Here is a 22,377-nt window from a genome sequence, read left to right as displayed (position 1 = left end):
ATTTATTTATATCAAATCCAAAGTACGTATTTTTTTTTAAATCGCGATAAAATTTTATTATAAACTATATAGGAAGGGGGAAGAGTTTTCACATGCAAATTGTTGAAGTTCCAACTAAACTTCGTTTATACGACTATAGTATTTCATTTTCTAGGTGTTCATTACAGCCAATTTTTGTTATATTTATTAATTATATGACTCACTCTTCTAATAAAGTGGTCACAATAAGATGTATTAAATTTTCTGCAAAAATCAGTTACATATTACAACAGAAAAGATCGTGTCCTCGAGATCTTGTCAACGATTTGCGGATACATGTACATGGTAAAGATAGAAACGATTATCGCGTCTCCTACTTTATGAATACGTTATAATACAGAATCATGGATGGAATGATACGTTTCCATCTTTCAGGGACAGAAAATATGCTCACATACATACAGTTACATGTATGATTTAAGATCTAAAAGTCAAATATTATATAGAAGAATAGAGAAATGAATAATTTTATGCAAAATATAAAAAATACAGGTGATATTAAGAAACATAATATAAATGTGAAAATATAGTAGACCGATATTCTTTATGGAATTTAGAAAAATGATACATTTGTTTATCAAATTCGACTAAGAATACCGCTCTATTATAATTTTTTGAGGTGAGGGGGAGTGTGTTCATACAGAACATTCTGTACAACCGGAAAATATTTTAATGATAGATTTTTCCAATAATTTAAAATTAATGTTCCTGCACTGAAAACATCAAAAAATGAATATCCTTATTGCCCGTTCAAGATTTATTGAATTTTATTATATATGACCCATAAATGTAATTAGTACTGAACAGTTTTATTTCTCAAGTTTTTCTCGCATTAATCGCAAGTAGATTTTAGCAAAATTTAGCATTTAATTTTGAAGATATTTGATATCGAAAAATCAAATATTATTATAAATAAAAACAATTTATAATTTTTGCTAAAAAAATCAGTTTCAAAGTATCTATCTTTCAAATACTTTCCAGTGATGCTGATGTTTTGTATTATTGTAATCTATCTTTATATCGGCTTCATATTAACTCATTAAAGTCCAATTATAATCTTAGCATAGTTTCTATTTGGTTTTTAACTATTTTGGAAATCATAGATGAGGCTTTCATGTAAAGCATATTGCTATATTGTAAAATATTATTTTGGTTTATATGCAATGTATCAAGACGAGAGTCGATTTACTTAGAGATTACAGAAAAGTATGAATTTTAATGAGTTAATCTCTTCAATTTGTTGTACATCTATCATAATTTTTTGTTTAATTACTGTATGTTACATTTGAATATTCATAAAATACATACAATTGCATCTATATACATATATGTATATATGCATTTTTTCATAAGCTATATCTACATATATATGCATACATGCCATTTATTTACATAAATTCGAAAAGAAGATAGAAGACCATATGCTTTTTCTCTCCCTTTTTCCTTTTTCTGAAAACAAAGACGGTGAAACTTTGAATTTAATTATACATATATGAATAATATACTTTACAAATCTACGTCATACTTGCATGAAATGATACATATTTTTCTCATACTTATGTAATATTCTTATGTAATAACTAACTATATTATTAATAATCCAAAATTCATTGATTTTGATCCTTTTGGCTATTAGATCTACGTAGTGTATCCGCACTTCGTATACATTTACACGAAGATATTGCCACATAATCGATAAGCTATAATAAATTGATGATAAACTTCCTATTAATACAATCTCTTTTGTTGCGCATTATGTTCCGCCGAACAAAATAATTAGAAATTTGTTAATTTATAAATTATTATATCGGGTGTCCATGTATACAGAACTGAGGAGAAATGGTCATATAGCGTAACGAATTGGACTCTCAATTTTTCCTCGACAAAAATTTCGAGGAGTAACACTCTCGTATCTACCAAAAAAGAAGAAATCGATGTCACACTTTGACGAAGAAATTACGTTATGTCTCCACTTTTCGCCAATATCGGAATACTTTTTACACTTGATCTTATATTAATCATTGCACAGAATAATTTTACTATTTTATACAAGGTGACATAACTCTATATTTAAAATTTAATAGCACATTATGGATTATTCTATTATGACTAGTTTTACGCATCACTAGATTTCATTCAAGATTCGTTATATAAGAAAACTCGCAAAGCATCCGTGCTTAAATCAATCTTTTGTTATATTATGTGCATAAGAAATGTTTAAATATCTGTCATGTTTCACTGTTCACATTGATCCAATATCTTTCTTTTCATATATAATTATAGCATCCTATATCCCATCTTGAAATATATGTAAACATATATATATATATATATATATATATATATATATATATAAAATATACATATATGTATATATTATATGCTACATAATCGAATAAAGGAATCTGCATTTAATATATATTTTAGTACAAATATTATTTGAAAGTCTCTATTATAAATGTTTGTCACACACGTCCATATTCTTTCAATAAGCATCCACACTCATACACTCATGTACACAGAGTTTCTCAAAATTCTCTGCATATCCTTTCATCTATAGATTTCCCGATAAATTTGGGATGTGTGTATTTTTTTTAACGAAAATTTTATTAACTTTTAACATTCAATTATAAATATTTTTGATAATAAAAATAAATATAATTTATAACTTTATATATATTTTTTTTAATTCCTAAGAGAATAAAATAAGTATAATTAATATAATTTAATAATTCTAAATATTTTATTTTCTTCTAATTCTCAAATTTATTATTTTACTACACACACACACACACACACACACACACACGCACGCGCGCGCGCGCTATGTGTGTACGCGCATGTATAAAATTTACATCCCTGAAATTAATTTGAGAAAATCCCTGAATTTTTAATTATTTACAGTTGAATAAATAAAACTTCTTTTATTTTCAAATTAGTCTAAAGATCTGTAGATGAAAGATGATACCAAGGAAGCTGAGATCATTATATATTTACACGGTATTCCAAAAGCATTTAAAGTTCTTTTAAACACATTATTTAACAAAAAATTTTATTTCAGTTCAATTTTTTTCTTACCAAAAGCGTTATTTCATTTTAATTTTCAAGTTTTAACATTAAAAAAAAAAAATGAGATTTTGAATTTCAAAGAAACGAACTAAATTCTTCAAGCTAATATCAAGTAAATAAATTTTGATAGAACTTTAATTTGAAGGTTTAGCATATAAAAATGTTAAATATAAAACCGAAAAATTATAATGATTATCTTTTGCTAAGAAAAAAATTTTTATATTTTTAAGCCAAAAAATCTGCTAAAAAACTGATGATTTTGGAAATCTGATTTGGAAAACTGATGATTTTGGAATATCTTGTACATGTGAAAAAATTGCATTTTGTTGATCTTAATGGACTAATAAGGAGACTAGTACATCTGGCCCAAACTTTATAATTATTTTCGAGCCACTTCTTCACTAAACTCATCTTTCTCCTGCGATGCTAAATAATACCTAATATCCATGCTTTCTTATAGTATCCACAAAACTCGTTTATATTATTTTTACGTGATTTATGCTCATTGCAAAATAGCAATTCTAAATTACTTAGCAATTTAAAGCATGTTTGTAAATAGAACGAGTATAATTTTAATGAAATTAACGAGCATTCTCGTTCCTTTAAAATATAAAATATAATATTCGCATTATTTTAACAAATAAAATATGTTTCAGTGTACAACAGTTACAATAATTATAACAAAAATGTATTTTTTATATTACTTTATATATCTATCACTAATAAAATTATAAATTCTAAAACTTGTCTTTGTAGAATATTTTATGTAATAGAGATAAATGCATTCGATATCTCTGTACAAAGAAAATTCTATTTAAGAAGAAATTTAATAAAACCATAGAGTTTTCTCTGGTAACATATACGACATATAATATATACTATGTGCACAAATTAAGTTATGCAAAAATGCAACAGATATAAAAAAGAAAGAATATATAATACCATAAGAATTTAAAGATACTGGATGGATCTGTTTATACTGCAACATAAATGTGATAAAAATACAAAGAAAAATAAGTTCATATAAAAACGACTATCTTGAATTACCGGATTATCGTACTGCTTGCACACTGAAAGCAATCTCATATACATTTTCATTTACTGAAACTTATTGAGTACATGCCTCAAAAATAATTAGAAATCTCTTTCTGAAATAATTTTTCTGAGGAGTTTACTCAAGAATTTCAGTAATTAAAGCGATACTGTTTAAAAACGCATTCACAGACAGTTATATTTTCGCACACTAAATGGGTAGTTATGTTCTGTACCTTTGTAGATATACAGATATGCACTTTCGCTGTAAATTTTTCACGTATCCGACGATGTATTTATCAGAAAAATTGCGTATTTTCAGTGCCCCAAATGATATCACATTCTCAAGATGGTTGAGCAGTAAAGCCTTCTCAATCCTAATATAAACCGAGGCTATTTGTCATTTTGAACACCAAATCTCACGATTCTCTGCTAGCAACCGTTGCATCTGGTATGGGCCAATAACGGCGGCACCTATAATTACAGAAAATTTATACTTAGAATTATACAAGAGAAATTGTATGTGATATCTCACCAGGTTTCTTGATTGATTTTAAGTAATGTTATGTCAAATTATGGAAGTAATATATTAAATTTTCGATTGTAGATTATTTATATACAAATGCAATCCAAATTATGATGTATATTCACCTAGCATTATTTTCCGCTATGTGAGGTGGTAACGATGTAGGCGGTGGTGGTGGTTGACGAGAGGATTTTGGCGGACCACTACTATTGGAATCACTTTCGCTGCTTTCTTCGGACTTTTTACCAGGCTCCCGTAAAAGATGCGAGGGTACTCCTCTGGGAGAAAGTCTCGGTAATACTTCAGATTGCGGTCTCGTTCTGTGTTGCGGTCTTTGGAATTGCAGGTTCAGTTGACTAGCGTCTGTCACGTATTTTTCACTTTGTCTTCGGCGGCGCAAAGCGGGCGTACATCCAGTTAAATTTTCATCTTCCGCAGAACTGGCTGAAGTTAAAGGTGACATGATTGGTCTAGCGTCAGATAATAGTATGCGACGACAATGTGCTGGCGCTTCCGCATGTGCTGTCAATGGTTTACCTCTGACAGCTAAAATTTGCGAGTGTTAGTACGGAGAGGAACTAATATGACAAATTAATTTCACGCATATATACATTCTCATTTCTTTTAATAAATTATATTATTATATTTTAGACTGAAATTATTTCATTGTTAAAAATATTTCTATGCAATGCATTTAGCATATTTATAAAATTCGTGCACATTTTATTGCTACATAATATTTTGTACATTTATGAAATTTTTAAGTTCTATTCTTACTTGTACTCTTTGCTTTGAGAACATGAAATAAATGTCATTTGTAAATTTATATAAAATAAATTTCCGGAAAATATTACAAAAAGTAATATTTAAAATTAAATATAGCTTTCTATTATAATTATTTTCTTCAGATAAAACTGCATTAAAATATAACAGCAAATTTATTAACGTTATATTAATTATCTTATAAGAATTTTTCTCTAGTGCTAACAATGAGATAACAATTGTTAATAAATAATCTTTAAAATTATTACAAACAAAACACCTATATAAGTTAAAGCATTTTAAGCGTAGCTTTTTTGATATGTATCATCGATGATACATCTTTTTTTTTATAAAATTTTTAATAATGTACTCAATGTTTCTCAATTTTTATCATAATCCTATGTCATGCTATAAAATATAACTATAAATATCATAGGTATATCAACATTATTTATAAAAATTTTTTATATCATATTAATTTTTACTAACTATTCTCTTTTTCCTTAGTTGCAGTCGCGGGCACGGATGAGTTTTCTATGTCATTTCCAGTTCCTGCCTTGATGTTCGGAGTGTTAGTCTCGGGCGTCGATTCGGATAACGAACACCTTGGACTTTTAACAGGAACCGGTATTTTACTATGAACGATGTATGTCCTACTAGATGTTTCCTTCTCTTTATTGTCCTTATTATCACGAGGCGGTACTGCATTTTGTACAGTAGTCGAGGCAGTAGTAACATTAATCGAGTCCTTTTGCAAACTCGCATTTGTTGTCGGTCGATTTTCGGTAGCGTCGTAATATATTGATGGTTCTTCCGGTCCCGGATTAGGGCTAGCCGGGCTACCTGCCGTGCCATTTGCTAATTTTTCTACAAATTTAGACGATATAAATATTCGTAACTGTAAAATGGATTGCGATTGCGACTAATGCACTACTTCACTAATTGACAAGAAAAAAAAAGGAAAAAAAGAAAAAAAAACAATCAAGTATGCATACTTTGTAATGGTTCCCTGTCAGCACTTGTTTGTACAATTGTAGCACCACCAGTCGCATCTACTACTCTAATTTCCAATCTACCCGCTACTGCTTCTTCTTCTTCTTCTCCTCTGGGAATATTAAACGTCACATCAAAAGGAGAGAAAGCCACTGCTGGTAGACTGGATCTTCTGACTGGTGCGGTTTGTCTTGGCTCATCGTATCGAGTGGCAATATTCCTCATAACATCGACTTCGTACAGCAAATCATCAAATGCAGCTTGCTGAATCTATTAGCATTAAAAAATTTGAATATGTCTGTCCGAAATCAATCGATCATTACGAATCACAGAAAACACGGCACAAACCAATGGAGCTTCGAGATAAGCCCGAACATGCGGTGCTAAAACCGGAACACTCCAAGCCCGCGGCAGTGCCCCTTGTAACTCTGGATATTTCTCAATACCCGCAATGTTTAAGCATCTATGTGGCACTGCTGGTCTCGGAGAATCCTCGCTTATTTTAGACAATGCTGTGGGCATCAAGGACTGTTGCTGACACACATTTGAAGCATTAGATTGAGCTGTGATAGATTTTGTATCCAATTGTTGTGATCCCTCGATAATACCTGTAGGCTGCATATTTAAATTTGTGTAATTTAGATCACTGTTTAATCATTTAATTTTTCTATTATAAAAAGCAAGAATTTTTACTTGTGGCGGTATGGATGGGGCATTTGTTCCCTTGTGCTCGGGGCTCTGCAAATTCTCGCCTTTCCACTCGTTATCAGTCTCTTCAGAATCGTCAAATTGTGATTTCCATTGCGAAGCCAGTGTCAATCCTCCGCCGCCTTTCGTCACTTGCTGCAGGGCGGATACGTTGTCGTCGTCTATTTGTGCAAATTGCGTAATAGAACAGTCACGTATCGCCGAACGTCCGCTTCTTACTTGCTGTCGGCTGTCTGCTCTTCTTCTGGGTTCTCTTCTAAGAGGCTCCCTTTGTTCAGTTACCTAAAATATTCAGATAAAATCTGTGCAATCGTCATTTGCGTGAAATTATAAATCTTATTAGATTAAATGTAAGTCACATATTTACCGGACTTTGATTTGCAACATATTTAGTATTAGTTACATCGTAAGAACAATAGGAAGCGTCGACTTCTGTTTGTATACGGGGACTCGGTAATTCACCAGACGTGCCCTCGGGCGTAGCGATACGCAAACGAGCAAGTGTAGCGGGCAATGTAGCGCCACTTGCTGATTTTCTAAGTGGTGCTGTTGCATTTGTTACTGTTTTAAGACGAGGAACCTCGGATGCAGAACGTGCAGAAGCCATCAATGCATCTCCTTCGTTATCTACTTGCTTTTCTATTGGCGCAGGAACTTGCGATTCTACTGCCATTGAGATTGCGCGTCGTTTTTTGGGAGATCCTATACGATAAATAATAATTATATGTAATAGGGAGAATTCTTAAGAAACAGATATTACAACAAATAAGATACAAACCTTGAGTTGGTAAAGGTGGCATAGTCGGCTGTGCGACTTGTTGATGCGTATTATCTGTCGTTGGTATTGTGGCATTACAATTCTTATCTCTACCATGATTACTGATAGCTGCTGCAAATGGCACTGGAGAACCTTCTATCCCACGTTGCCTGTTTCTTCTATATATACTATCGTAATCAATTTGTGCCTGTTTGAAATAAATATATACGATAAAAAATAGATTGTGCTTTTAAAATATTAAAAAAAAAAAAAAAAAAAAAAAAAACAATTTAAAAAAACAAAATTTTTTTATAATTCTCTTACATCCAATTCTTTTCTGTTATCTGGTTCAACATTCTCCTGGTTATTGGTATCCACATTTGTAGTCGGAGGCTGATTGAGAGTAGTAGCTGTAGTAAGCGGAGGTGGTACGGCTACTGTAGGTAATGATCTAGTAGTTGATAAACCTTCATTAGCTATTAATGGCCTCTCCCAATCGTAGGGATCGTTTGGCTTTACACCTCTACGTTTCATACATCGTTCAAACAGACCGGCTAACATACCATAATCTGGTTTATCTGCATACTCCAAACTCTGCAAAAGTATGTTTCGTTATTACAAAGATAAGAAAAAAATGTGTCGTGTTCAATTAATAAATCATATAGAATCGTAGAAATTACTTGAATGTGTTCTAAAAAGACTCGTAGATCGGATGGAAGATGTTTTAAAAGTAATCGATGATCATACTTTTCTTTCATAAGACCCACCTGTAGAAAAAAAATTTTACGAATACCTTAACAATGTTACAAATTATAATAATTATGATGTTATATATTATAATTATAAACTTACATTTTAAAAATATAAAAACTTTTCAAACTTACTTGTTCCTTATCTTTTATTTTTCGCCATGGCAGTTGTCCATTAACGAATTCGACTAGCATATAAAACAACGACCATAAATCATCGTGTCGGCCCATCTCTTTATTTTTATGAGCATTTACTGATGCATATCGGACGGTTCCTCTAAATCCCGCGGCAGCACGAGGTGGTCGTACTTCTCCCGTACTGGTCGTGAACTGTCGGGCTAAACCGAAATCTAACATATATACTAGTCTGGAGTTGTAAGGATGACGACCAATTGAAAAATTTGACTGTAAAACACAAAGTATCAATACTTTTATAATTATACAGATGTGATAAAAAAGGGTAAATCATTTAATATAATATGCAAGGTCTAGATAATAGATATAACATAGCACATACAGGTTTAATATCTCTATGCAAAAATCCCACTTGATGGATACTTTCTATAGCTTTCAAAATTTGAAGACCAAGACGTAACGTAGTAGAAAGTGAAAAAGCACCTCGCGGTTGCGCTCTGCGTAATTCAGCTAAATTTTTTCCTTGTAATTGCATTACAACATAATTAAATCGATCATTGCGCCCACAGCCAATAAATCGACAAACATGGTCTTTACCTAAAACAAGGAATTTTTATAATATAAATATCTAAGTCAGGTCTATAAATTCGTTCAATAAAAAAGAAAAAAAATTTCATACTAACCCTGTAATTTTTTTAGTACAGCTACTTCCATTTTTAAGACTTGTTTTGGCTGCCGTGCAGATTCAACTTTAAGAGCAACTTGTTCCTTTGTCATTAAATCTAAACCTTCATAAATTTCTCCAAATCCACCACCACCTATTTTTCTCACCTATACATTCAAGATACATATACATCTTTTTATTACTATTTCTAGCTTGTATCGTTATCAAACAGCATAATGGGACTGCTTCAAAAATGCTTTTTCTTCTATATAATCTATATATCTTTTATATAAAATATCGTTATCTCTTTAAGGAACTTTTTGATTAAAACTGACATGATATAATCTGTTTCTTTAAATACACAAGAAATTAAAAAGAGCTTACAACTTTCCAGCGCTCTTTGACCACATGGCCAGGCTGCAGCAGATCTTCGCTCGTCATAGTTATATTGTTATTTTGATCCGTACTTTCGTCGCCTACATTCCTTAACGCCAAATCTTCGGTATGATTTGCGGACCTGCAAAATGCGAGTGACAAATTATATAAATAAATAAATATATATATATAAATAAATATATATATATATAAATAAATATATATATATAAATAAATAAATAAATAAATATATATATATATATATATATATATATATATATATATACGTAATGCGGATCGTCCGTGCGACAGCGCGATGTCACCGCACGCCGACGACATTAAGCGCTGTCAATGCAAAACGCATCTCGAATACGAGGATTTTAACCTGAAATGACGTTTGACAAAATTGGTCAATACGCGCCCTGTGCATTAGGCAGCCATGATTGCGTGCGAGAAAAAGGTGTTGCTGTTCAGTTCGATTTCTTGTTATTCGATCTTGAGAAGTGAACCTTCGTATCAAACGATCTTTCGATCGATCGCAACTTTACGTTCTCGCTCGCTCTCTCTCTCTCTCTCTCTCTCTCTCTCTCTCACGTTTTCCTTCTCTCTCTTTCTTTTCGGCTTAGCGATCGTTACTCTGCAAGCGTGATTCGACTCGTCGACTAACGGATGTCACGGCAATCAATCGAGGTTGTCGTGCATGCACGTTCTCGGTTCCCTCTCGCAATTTTGTTTTCGATTGGCGATGCCGACGAGTCGGCGAACGACGACCGTCATCCCGTCGCCGATGATCAACGCGAGACGCAACATAAAAAGCAACCTTTTACACCGCCTACACGAGAAATGAATAATCGCGTCGCGGCGAGATTCTCGTTAGGAACAGTGCGCGCTCCTCGCCGAGATCGCCGCGCGTATCCACTCCCTCGTCACAGTCTCGATCTGATCCAAATATACATATAATAGTATTTTATTTTTACTAACAATGTCGTCTGCTAGACACCGCACACCGCGCGCTCACGGTACGACGTTGGATCGTGCGCGACGTATCCTCAGCGGACGAGTCTGGCACAACGCGCGCGCACAACTTCCTTCACAATCTCGTCGACGGCATCCTTCCCCTCTCGCCGAACTACTGCTGTACGCGCGCAACGGTCTCGGTTCGCCGTGTGGCGCGCGTAGCCGATCACTCGCTCGTCGCGGCCGGGCGTCTGCGGTTGCCGTAAAACTTGCCGTCAAATGCTAGCGGGACGGCCATCTTTCGATTTTGTACCGCACGGGAATCGTAGTGCGCGAAATCACCGGGAGATAGCGCGCGGAGTCTAACGATCGATGCATCCTCCCGTGCGTGCCTCTCGCTCGCTCCCTTTACTTTTCGCTTCCATCCTTTTCCATTTTCGCGGTTCCGCGCCCATCCGCGCCCGCGCTGCGGCGGCCACTTCCTTATCTCTCTCTCTCTCTCTCTCTCTCTCTCTCTCTCTCTCTCTCTCTCGCTCGCTCGCTCGCTCGCTCGCGCGTTTATTATTGGTTATTATCTTTCGTAGATCTTGCGCTCCTTTATCGTGTCGCGCTCGCGCATCAACGTTCCGCACATGGTAAGTAGATGCATTGGCCCGGTTGCCTTTCCTTTCATCTTTCGTGAAAAAGAAGATCGCGAAAGGTTCTTGCCAATGCTCTCGCATTTGCCCGCGTTCCGTTAGTACTTCTTGTGTAGGCTTAAGAGTTCACAATGCATTTCCACTCCTGTTCTCCCGCCATGAATCATCAATCGAGATTAATCGTATCAATCATTAGTTTATGAGCTAAAAACGAAGTACCTACTCGTTTACAAGCAATCTGTATTAAGCGCGAGCATTTTACGAGCGTTTATTAATTTGTAAGTTGCAAGCTCGACCATAAGCGGCACACGGCACACACTCGTGCGCGTGAATCGTTATTTTAAGAGGACGGGAATTTTTTGTGACAAAACAGCAAAGCGTAAGCATACGCATATGATATTCCGCTCACATATACAGCATAATGTCTAATTAGATTCATCGCCTGCCACAGCGTTTCAAGGAAAAAAAAGACCTTAATTACAGAAAACTAAATAAGAAAAAATGCTGTCACTTCCTAAACATTTGTTCTTTTAATATATAGTTTTTCGTTAGTTTTTCGATCTTTCAATCATACGGATCGAATAATAAAGCACCCGAGATATCAATGTCGCGATATCCTTCGGATATATTAAGGCATAAAGCGCTTATAAAATTTTGACCGCTCTTATTCGCGACTCCCTTTGCTAGAGGGCATAATTTAAGTTTAAACGTCTATTTTTAAACGGCCCCACTCGGCATATAATACAGCATCGAGCAGCATCTTCCTCTCCGCGTCAGAGAATTTTTTCAACTTTTTTCCGTTTTTCTCACACTCCGTTTTCTTATTCCGCGCCAACTAACGATCCAACTAACGTTGTGGGCATTCACGCGTAAATAAGAATAGCCTAAAATGCAGAATATTTCGATTATCATTCAATTTAAACAAACAAGCAACAAAGCGTAACTGTTATCATTGCCTACTTACTCAGATTGCGTATGAATAAATATTGCGATATTCCATGCGCAAATTATATATACATGAATAATTCATTTATATGAGAGAAGAGATAGCACGATTTAAAAAATATACAATGCAACTATCTAATAGCTTTTAATAGACTTTAACACACTATCTCGGACATGATACAAATCATAAATAGATCTCTAAAATCTCTAAAATAGACAATTATATCGTTATGTAATTAAAAGCTATCATCTATTAAAGTTATCATCTATTAAAAGCTATCGTCTCTTAATTATTTATGCCATTATACCATTTGTCTCGACGAAGTGCTTAATTCGCACCAACTATTTTAATTTTCAAATAATCCTAGACCGAATAATTAATGTAAATGTTTTTTGCTAAGGTAAAATTACGAAGATGAAAATATTGAAAAATGAAGGAATCTTCGACAAAATAATCTAAATTTTTCGTTCTGCGAGGGAAAAACGCGACGACAAAAAGCGGAAAGACATAGAGATATAAAAAGGAAAGTCAATTGTCTATAAGCAGCTAAGTTTCATATGTAAAATTTTACAAAAGAAATTGTTATCGTAACTTGTTATCGCCTTTCTAATCTATGCTACGAGAAAGCTACGAAAATATGCGGGTGTTATTCTCGCTATTTATATAAGAGAAGCGTTAAATCCAGATATCTCAGTTATGATTTCGGGAAGTATTCCAAAATGGTTAAGTTTAACGCTCTGGCAAAAGCTTAGAACTCATTCGCTCGAAACTTAAGCTCAGAAAATGATGTGTCCTACGCTTGAAAAAAACATATATATGTAACGCTTCACCAAACGGTCATAGATACCGCAATGTGCACGATCGCTCGCGTCATTTGATTCTGCGAGAAGCATCTATGAAAAAACAAACTCACTCATCAAATTGGATCACGTTAGATACGATCGTTCTCATCGCGCGCGCGCGCGCGAGAAACGGAAAATCAATCGATCGCTCACGTGTTTGACGTCTGCATCGATTAATCGGCAAGTCCGTCTTGTATACGTACCATTTCATGATCTTGACGAAAACAAACGGGATTGGGATAGCGAATAGCGAATAACGAATATAACGTAATCGGTTTCGGTTTCGGATGATCGGAGCGGATATCGAATACCGCCGCACTGTCGAACACTGTCGGACGCGGAAGGAGAAGAAAAACCGCGCGCGAGACCGAATCGGAATTCTCTCACGTGTCCCGTGCGAGCCGTTTTAATATCGAACCGGCAGCAGAGAACGGATTCACCTCGACTTCCAACGACGACGACGACCGACGAACCGGACTCGAGTCATAATAAGCGTTTCGCTCTTTGGCATCGGACCGACGCGCGACGCGGAGACGCGGAGACTCGACCGCGAAGTTGTTCCCTTCGTCTCCTGCTTCTCTCTAGCTGTTTCTCGTCTCTCGTCTCTCGTCTCTCGTCTCTCGTCTCTCGTCTCTCGTCTCTCGTCTCTCGTCTCTCGTCTCTCGTCTCTCGTCTCTCGTCTCTCGTCTCTCGTCTCTCGTCTCTCGTCTCTCGTCTCTCGCGTCTCGCGACAACCCCTTCTTCGGAGAAGAAAGCGAGCGAATATTCATCGAAATTCCATGTCGCTTCTTTGTGCTCGCCTGTATATATCGTCTCGATTTTCTTTGTGTTGTTTCTTGTCTTTGATTATCGTATAGCGCGATGCAGGATGAATCTACCGAATCTACGAATCTGTTGCATTCCAACTCGCGCGTCTCCGCGATCAAAGCTTCTCGAGCATTTACCACCATTGTTCGTCGATTTACCTTCATTGTTTATTCGATTGATTCTTTTTTGGAGCAACGAATATATTTACTTACTTACTTCAATTCCACGAACCTTTTGTTAATTTTAAAAATATTTCTCTATGTTTTTCTTTTATGATAGGTTTATAATAAAATATGTATCAAGTGGATTTTCGATGATAGTCTGGAAATAAAAATTAATTTCATAAATTCATATGAAGCATTGAACGTTGTCTTTTGTAAAAATCTTTGCGAGAGTAAAATTATCGATTAACCTGTAGATAACCGAGTTTTAAAAAGATAGAATCTCGCGGCTTATGAAATCTCGTTTTTGGTACTCTATCTACATTCACATTATAGATGAAACTTCGTAGCGATTATTGTCAGTAAAATCATTGTTTGCGAGTTGATAGTAAATGATAAATGATGAGATAACAAAATTTAAATAAAGAGAGATTTATATATTTTTACATCATTGCAATTAAAATTTATATTATTTACATTTTAGAAATTAGATTTTTTTCGTTATGATCTTTCGGTGTGATGATTTTATTAAAGAAACAAGTCGATTTAATAATATCTGTTTATTATTAATGTTGTATTATTATTATTTTTATACATATTTGATATTGGCCATCAACAAATATGTTACAATTTTTATTTCCCCATCCCTATTTTTATTTATCCAAAAACTAACGCGATATATTTTCACAATAATAATAATAATAATAATAATAATAATAATAATAATAATAATAATGTAATAATATATAATAATACATAATAATACATAATAATTCATATTCATCGCACGTGACACGTAACCACCGGTAATAATCGTATCCTGCTAAATTATACATCGTCGTTCTCTTAGATCACTCTCTCCGTACAAAATAAAACGACGCGTATGTATCATACTATGACGCGCAATAAGTAGGTAAACGCAGCGCGTAAATCGATATTTAACAAATAAGATTTAAGCAGAATGCAACGATAGTGTACATGCATACTCGATGCGGCAAAATCGCGACGAGAAATTAATCATTTGGCGCGATACAGATTCGCGTCTTCTCTTTTTTCTTCCGGAACGAAAGCGGCATCTCGCATGACGCAAATACGTGTCGCGTTTATAATTTTGTTTTATACTTACTGTCATGTATTCGCGAGAATGAAATTTTGTATAGAATGACAATTGCTTAAAAATGTGCGCGCATTTTGTGTGTGTGTGTGTGTGTGTGTGTGTGTGTGTGTGTGTGTTTGTGTGTGTGTTTGTGTGTGTGTGTAATGCGCGCTGTATGTATAATATGTGATTCGCGCTTATTTCGCCGGTCCGTGACACTCGAATCACAAAACGTACGCATGTCGTTATCGTTGTAATTCGCGTGCGAAGGAAATCTAAGAATCATTCATGTACAATGGTATCGCTTATTATATTAGTATCGGCATATAATCGCAAGGGCAATTTTTTTATCATTCGTAAAAAAATAGTTTACTGCGAGTGCATCGAATTTCAGCGCTTTTTTTTTTCTTTTATCAGGCTAACTGCATGAATCTGGTACGACGTTCGAGTAATATATACTCGCGATATAATATAAGTGAGCCCTCGAAATTTTCCCGAGACGCGCGGTTTACAATAACGGAATGCTACGACGCGGCTGCAGGCTGTAAGTGTCGAGTTCTCGGAAATTACGAGTGGAGTGCAAACGATATCTACATTTGGCATTTGTGAAAGCAAAGATAAGACGGTATAACCGTCGGCCCGTATTACGAGCTCTATTGACCAAAAAGAGTCTACTGTAAAATTTCGATGATACACAAATCAATCGATGCGTGCATGCGTGCTGTGTATACGTTGAGTATGTATGCGAATGTCGTAATATCGATCGGACACAAGTGGTGATCGTCCGATTCACACACGGACAAATCGAGCGGAGCGTGATTTACGCTAGAATAGATTTTTGCTGAAAAGAATACCGCGTCCACTCACAGCCGTTATTGTCAGTTTGTCTGGACGTCACTAAATATTCAGCACATACTACGTACGCGCGATTACTATAGATCAAAGCTCATAACGCGAGAGGGAGATTTAGAAAATTACCGATTACGTTCCGCGGCGCTTGTGCTGTTGTTCGATAAGAAAAAAAAAATTGGGCATACTTTGACCGCGCGGCGACACCGCGATATCCGATATCGAGGGGTTCCCTTTTATATCGAACGTAATTATGAAGAAAGGAACTAGCTCCCAAGGAAGAACATCACGAATTTCCCGAGCTATTTCGACTTCTCTCCTTATAAGACACGCTAAATATATCGCAAAGCAGTTATTAAAAGCCAACTATCGGAGACGTACAGAGAATAAATTATTATTTCCTATCAAGTGATATTGATATTACAGTGAAATACATTTCTAATTCTCCTCTAAAATAACTGTATTCGAAAATTATATCTTGAGACTGGTTCCTTCCTACATAAATATGTTTTAAATGTGGATTCGGATCGATTCAAATCATCCTTACGTCGACATCCTTACATTAAAGAGAGATTTCGTCTTTCAATTTTTATTCCTACACTTCGCATAGATCGCGAGATTTATTCATTTATTCGCTCTAGAGATCGATCGCATTGATTGATTGAACGATCAATTGGACGATCAATTTGACAATTATATCATGACAATTATCGTCTTGTTGTCTTATTATTTTAGATTCGAGAAGGGCGACGTCCACGCTGTTGTGCGAGAAAGCCACCTCCGTCTTCGTCGATCATCGATAGAACTTGGCATGATCTCTCGAGTCCCGCATGCTACTCGCTAATCCTGTCTATCGTGGCCTATAAGCGATGATAAGAGGTACGTGCTGATTATACGAGACCCGGCGATTAGCGTGTTAGTTTGGTAGTGCATCGTTTGCAATAATTCGATAAGCGTGGTGGACACGACGTGGTGTATGTCGTAAAAAGAAGCGCTGTCTCGTAAAAAAGGAACAAGTGTCTCTAGTCGCATCGTGATGCATCGCAACGCGACTTTCCAAACAACACGGATATCCGAAAATGAGGACGTGTCTCTGGACACCTTGATCCTTGTTGCTCTTGTTGCTTTAACCTCCATATTACGAATATATTCGATTTCGAGCTTTTCTTTTTCCTCGCGTTTTTGGCTAAATCTTGGCTAAAACTAATTGGACCTCGTCGTTTGTCGCGACTACGAAAGATCAAATTGATAGAGTCAAAGAGATAGAGATACATACATACGATGGCAACGCGCAACGGCCGCGCACCGAGAGAGATCTCTCGCGCGAGAGACGCACGATAAATATCGTTATATGGATGAGTGATAGGGAGAAGCATACGATAATAATAAACCTCGCGGAATTTTTACTCGAACGAGAGCGCTATCTTACTTAAGATGAGATGCATTCTCGAGGAATGCGAGGACGATGCGAGGCACGTCGTCGTGATGGCAATCCGCGCGATTATTCCGCTCTGTCGCCATCTTTATTCCTCTCTGAGTTCTATAGAATACATGTCTCTAATCGTGTTACTTATTACATAAAAAATACAAATGAGGATATATATATATACATGTAGATGTGTGTAGTGTACATGTGCAAACGTATATCCTCGAGATGCAAGATATGTATGCATGTATGTATAAACATATATCCCCATATGCAAGATTAAAAAAAATTAATTAAAAATAGATATTCAGAATTTTATCATTATTTCCTGGTATTTTCTGGTATTTCGCGAATTATTCTCAATGTAATTAAATACAAGATTTAATACATTTAATTTTAAGGAAAAGTAATGTTTGGAACTCAGAGGATCGGACCATTGTCATTTATCGGTACATTTTAGCTACGATGGAATGTGCAAAACTAAGCGGGATGATCGCGGGATGCACGCCCTGAAGGGGCATAAAATGTGCATTCAACAAAAATGCCAACGAGGAAATTTGCGTTAATAAATCAATCGATTGCATGCACAAATTGCATTGTCTTATAAATTGTATAAAAATTTTCTATATTCAACCTAGCTTATAATGTCTTAAGAATACGGTATGTCGGGAATTTGTCGTATTATACCTGCAGATCTGCGCACGTCTTTTGTAATGAGACAGATTTGCCGCGATCTACATGCGAGCTTCAAATTATCGGTCAAGTGTCGTCCGTTTGTCATCCCATTGTTGCTAATTCCCGGCCCGGCCATGTACGCGATATTTGATCATTTATTTAAATGAGATAGAGACGCGAATATGATAGATATACAGTATTTAACAATTTTGCGAGGAAGATGTTGCGTCGAATTACAAGTCTGAAAATTGCATTCGAATACACAGATCGATATTCGTGTTCGCCATTTTTAAGCAAATTTTTTGGGACGAGATGCGCAGATATACAAGGACCGATCGAGTGAGATCGCTCGCATGACAGATAGCAACATGATAGCGGCACATTTTAGCAAAAGCGAGTCGAAAAATAAATCGGAGACACGTGAGAGATAGCGAGTAATCCTCTGTTCTTTTCTTCATACAAGAGACTTTGCGATGTTACGTTAAGAGACATAGCTATCGATTAAATATTTCGTCGAGAATGATGCAACGCTCTCCTAACATCTACATTCGCAAAGCATCAACATGGGGCGTTCTGGATCGATCTGCGAAAATACCACGCGAATTCTCCTCAGCTTGCTTGTTCGTGATGCGTAGAGGAGACAGAGATTTGTTTCTCGAAATTTATATTCTCACACGCGGAACTGTACTGTAATTCGCTCAAATTGCTAATATAGATTTGCATCAAGATATATCCAAGTCATTTTAGCTCTCCTTCGCTCACAGATTCACAGACTTGCGCAATATAAAATTCTAATTTAATATGGCCGGTAATTTGTTCTACATTCTTTTTCTCTCTCTTCTCGCTCTAACCATACCCACTTCCACCCACTATCCCGCTTTTCCTCATTTTGTTGTTATAATATACTTATGCATTGTATAAGTAGTTTTATATTTAACCGTAATTAGTAAATAGGTAATTGCAAGCTTACGCTAATTTTAATTATACTGGTACGCGCGTGTGTGTGTGTGTGTGTGTGTGTGTGTGTGTGTGTGTGTGTGCGCGTGTGTGTGTGTGTTTATATTGTTAATACTAAATCCACATTCATCTTTTACGAGTACTTCCTCATTTCTTTCTTATTCTTTCTCATATATGCAAACATACGCTCACATACACATACTTTCTCTCCCTTTCATTTTCTTTCCCTATTACTTTCACACTAATAAACAATTCGTGCAAAGTCCGAATTTTCAACGTAAAAAATATCAAATAGAATTAATTTACACCGTCAAGCGATTTCAGAGGATATCATCTTCTTTTTGCGAATAGTGCGCATGGAAAATAACAAGGACTTTTCCATTGCAGATTAATCGCGTCTACATTCAAATAATAACATTCGTCAGTTTTTTCTTGTTATAATTATCCTATGATCAACAACCATGAATGGCATGCTCGTAAATAATTCGCTCAAACCTTTATGTATCTTTAACCCTTAACTACTGACATTAATGCTTGCTTCCTCTTTGGCTATATCTGATCAATGATTTTTCTATTTCTGCGGCAATCAGAAATAATAATTGGATTTTTTCGGAAAGCGATGAAGAAAAAGAAAAACAGTTATTTCATCTATTTGATGTGATTTGATGTTTGCGTCTAAATTCTTTAGATAAATCCCTCATTAGTTTTTTAGATTGTTATCGAACGTTTATGCGTCATAGTAGAAGCGATTTTAAAAATTGAAAATAGTTAAGGATTAACGATTTTTCATAAAATGTCATTCTCTTTTATTCCATTTTTTATAGCATTTTCGATACGTAATCCAGCTAATTCTCTTTTGTCGTATTACGTATTTTTATTTGACAATACGGAATGGCAACGTGTTTGCCATTACCTGAGCCTCTGGAAAACACCACCTGGAAAACACCATCGCGTTTTGTGTCTTGCGAAATTTTGCTAATCCGAAATGCAACGGAAAGAGAAGATCATTAATTCTTCCTTTTCGTCTCGTAAATTGATTATAAAGATATAGCCCTCGAATATTTATATATAGGAACGAGTCGTCACATACGCGCGGTATAATACGTAGATAATATCTGAAGCGGGAACGCCTATCGGAGGACAACGCACATTAAAAGAAAAATCACAATTTTGATTTGTGCGAATGTTTATGCACTTTTGCTATTAATTCTAATCTAATTCTAATCGTGTGAACTTTGAAGATCATAATCATCGTCATTGGATTATCATCGAAGACAATCCTTTTTCCGCATCGCATTTTTGAAAATTCGATCGATTTCAAGATATTGATCCGCGAGAATATCTGAGCGTTCAACGCTCGTTATTTCCTCCGGTATTTTTATCTAACTTTATCTTTCTCCCTTTCTTCGTAACGTTTATCACGATGTGGCCTTATAACAAACCTTCGCTTAAAAATGGTGCTAAATGCATTTATATGTTTTATATCGCTTTTTACTAAGAAGCCGATAGGGACAATCTCGAGATATGTTTGTATTGAGAATAATCTTTATAACTACTTATGTCTTATATCGCTTAGGGAAGTGCAGCTCTTACTGCTTTTTTCTTTTATATATATATATATATATATATATATATATATATATTTTTTTTTTTTTTCCCTATATGAGTTATACATTCAGCAACGTGCTAGCCCTTAATTGCTTCGCGGCGGGTTTTGCATGCCATCGTCGACTTCATCGTCCTCCACTTTTTCTTGCGAGAAGCAAATCATATTTGCGCTTCGTATACGATCGCGAGACTCTTTTTTTTTTCGATTATATGTGTGAAAAAAAAGATAGATCTTTCGAGACGTTCTTCGCACTCGACCGTGTCTCCTGTCAGTATAGTTAAATGTCGGAATGTATGTTTAGACAGATTATTTTGAAGAGATTGATATAAATGATTGAAATAGCAAATAAAAAATTTTGCAATTGCAAAATTGCAAAAGAAGCAAACGAGGATGTAAATAAAAATTGTAACTTGCGGGACAAACAATTTATAATTTCTCGACGTGGTGCGTTTCAAGCAATGGTGTTTGTGCCTTTTCTAATCAACGAATAAACGCGGAAAAGCATTATTTGTGAAACTTAACACAGGCACGATACAACTTCATGATATCAGTAATCATATTATATTATTGCACTTAAACTTCACGCGAAACACGGTTTTTTAATATATTTTACATTTCACTTTTTAATTATACGATTCTTCATGTAGGCTTGTTTATCGAAATATACGCCGTATTCACCAAGGTTCGTGGCGGTTTTATCTGAAGGCATTTTGAAAATAATGTCTCTCGAAGATTCATTTATTTTGCAAACACAGAATACGATGTTTGCATTTAATATTGCAGTATACAGCTTCTATAACATTTAGTTTTTGTTCGCAAAGAACATTTTTATTTTTTCATATCTTTTGAAACAAAATTAGATACTTTCTAATTTTGAGAATGAAAACTCTAGTATCTGAAGCTTGCACTGAAAGTTTCGATGTTTCGAATTATACATTGTGCGAAAGTGTGTGTACCCTCGCCGTCACTTCTTAATTCATTATTCTTTTCGCTATTACTGTTGACAATAAAATCCATGATGTTAGATCATTTAATCTTGTTTGTTGCAATGTCGTATTACGTATATAGATATGTACGCATTTCACGCATTTTTGCAGTTCTGTTAAAGCGCTGTAAGCGTTCGTCAGAGGAAACCTCACCAGAAGGACCTCTGAGCGCTGTCCCATAGGCTCTTCAGACTTGATCGGAACTCAAAGCGAAGGTTCTGGTAGTATCACGCTATATTGTTGCCACTCATTGTAGTGACACATTTTTTCTCGGGCGTATTTTGGCTTTCCGAATTACTTCGCACCGCTTTTGGCGGGCTACCTGGCGTCGGTGTCGTATCGCTCGGCAGGGCATTGTTGTTGTTCGTCGACGTTGAGCTCCTTCTACCATTCTCGCGAGTCGGCGACTTGACATCGAATACAGACGTATCCGACTCTATGTCCGAATCGATCTGAAATATATACACCGATATACATTGTTATCGCGGATATTCCCTTAGTTGGAATTCTTTCTCCTCAGTTCTTTTAGCTTTCGTTTGCTATTTTCCGTGCAAATATCTACGCAATAGCGTTACTTAAATAAAATAAAATGAGAAATGAAAATTTAAAAAGCCGCTTG

General features: G+C 35.4%; 3 protein-coding genes across 11 annotated transcripts in view; 1 reads left to right on the top strand and 2 right to left on the bottom strand.

Moving 5' to 3' along the window:
* Positions 1-99: 99 nt before the first annotated feature.
* Positions 100-13,708, bottom strand: Asator (tau-tubulin kinase asator). Of its 6 annotated transcripts, none has more exons than XM_011649339.3 (15): positions 13,396-13,708; positions 9,819-9,951; positions 9,454-9,601; positions 9,153-9,367; positions 8,771-9,040; positions 8,567-8,653; positions 8,211-8,480; positions 7,908-8,094; positions 7,497-7,831; positions 7,115-7,411; positions 6,770-7,036; positions 6,424-6,691; positions 5,918-6,295; positions 4,792-5,110; positions 100-4,614 (listed from the first exon to the last, which is right to left on the bottom strand). In XM_011649339.3, the coding sequence occupies exons 1-15, from the start codon at positions 13,401-13,403 to the stop codon at positions 4,560-4,562; spliced, it is 3,237 nt and encodes a 1,078-aa protein (XP_011647641.2). In that variant the 5' UTR covers positions 13,404-13,708; the 3' UTR covers positions 100-4,559. The 6 variants fall into 6 exon arrangements, with proteins under 6 accessions (XP_011647641.2, XP_011647638.2, XP_088930472.1 ...); XM_011649336.3 differs by having other exon boundaries at positions 4,792-5,212; positions 13,396-13,705; XM_089074346.1 differs by lacking the exon at positions 13,396-13,708 and adding an exon at positions 10,791-11,060 and having other exon boundaries at positions 4,792-5,212.
* Positions 11,253-22,377, top strand: part of LOC148937103 (uncharacterized) — a 25,867-nt gene continuing 14,742 nt past the window's right edge. The window contains exons 1-2 of one of the 3 annotated variants that reach the window (XM_089074362.1): positions 11,253-11,401; positions 16,841-16,984. In XM_089074362.1, the coding sequence (XP_088930488.1) occupies positions 16,975-16,984 (10 nt within the window). In that variant the 5' untranslated portion in view covers positions 11,253-11,401; positions 16,841-16,974. The other 2 variants (XR_016138700.1, XM_089074363.1) reach the window with 2 other exon arrangements.
* sff (BRSK family serine/threonine-protein kinase sugar-free frosting) overlaps positions 14,702-22,377 on the bottom strand; it is an 18,913-nt gene continuing 11,237 nt past the window's right edge. For both annotated transcript variants that reach the window (XM_011649333.3, XM_011649335.3), the window contains exon 13: positions 14,702-22,210. In XM_011649333.3, coding sequence (XP_011647635.1) covers positions 21,986-22,210 — 225 coding nt within the window. In that variant the 3' untranslated portion in view covers positions 14,702-21,985. The remainder of the gene's footprint in view (positions 22,211-22,377) is intronic.

The sequence above is a fragment of the Pogonomyrmex barbatus genome, unplaced genomic scaffold, assembly GCF_055798465.1.
Source record: "Pogonomyrmex barbatus isolate J1 unplaced genomic scaffold, ASM5579846v1 scaffold17, whole genome shotgun sequence".
NCBI lineage: Eukaryota > Metazoa > Arthropoda > Insecta > Hymenoptera > Formicidae > Pogonomyrmex > Pogonomyrmex barbatus.
The sequence above is the reverse complement of the archived record's forward strand: the minus strand, read 5'-3'. Positions and strand labels throughout refer to the sequence as shown.

Excerpts from the sequence above, each read along its gene's own strand:
- Asator (XM_011649336.3), bottom strand. Across the intron at positions 8,481-8,566 it reads TCTTTTTAGAACACATTCAA|AGTTTGGAGTATGCAGATAA; the intron begins GTAATTTCTACG and ends ATACTTTTGCAG. Across the intron at positions 6,296-6,423 it reads TGACAGGGAACCATTACAAA|AAAAATTAGCAAATGGCACG; the intron begins GTATGCATACTT and ends CTAAATTTGTAG.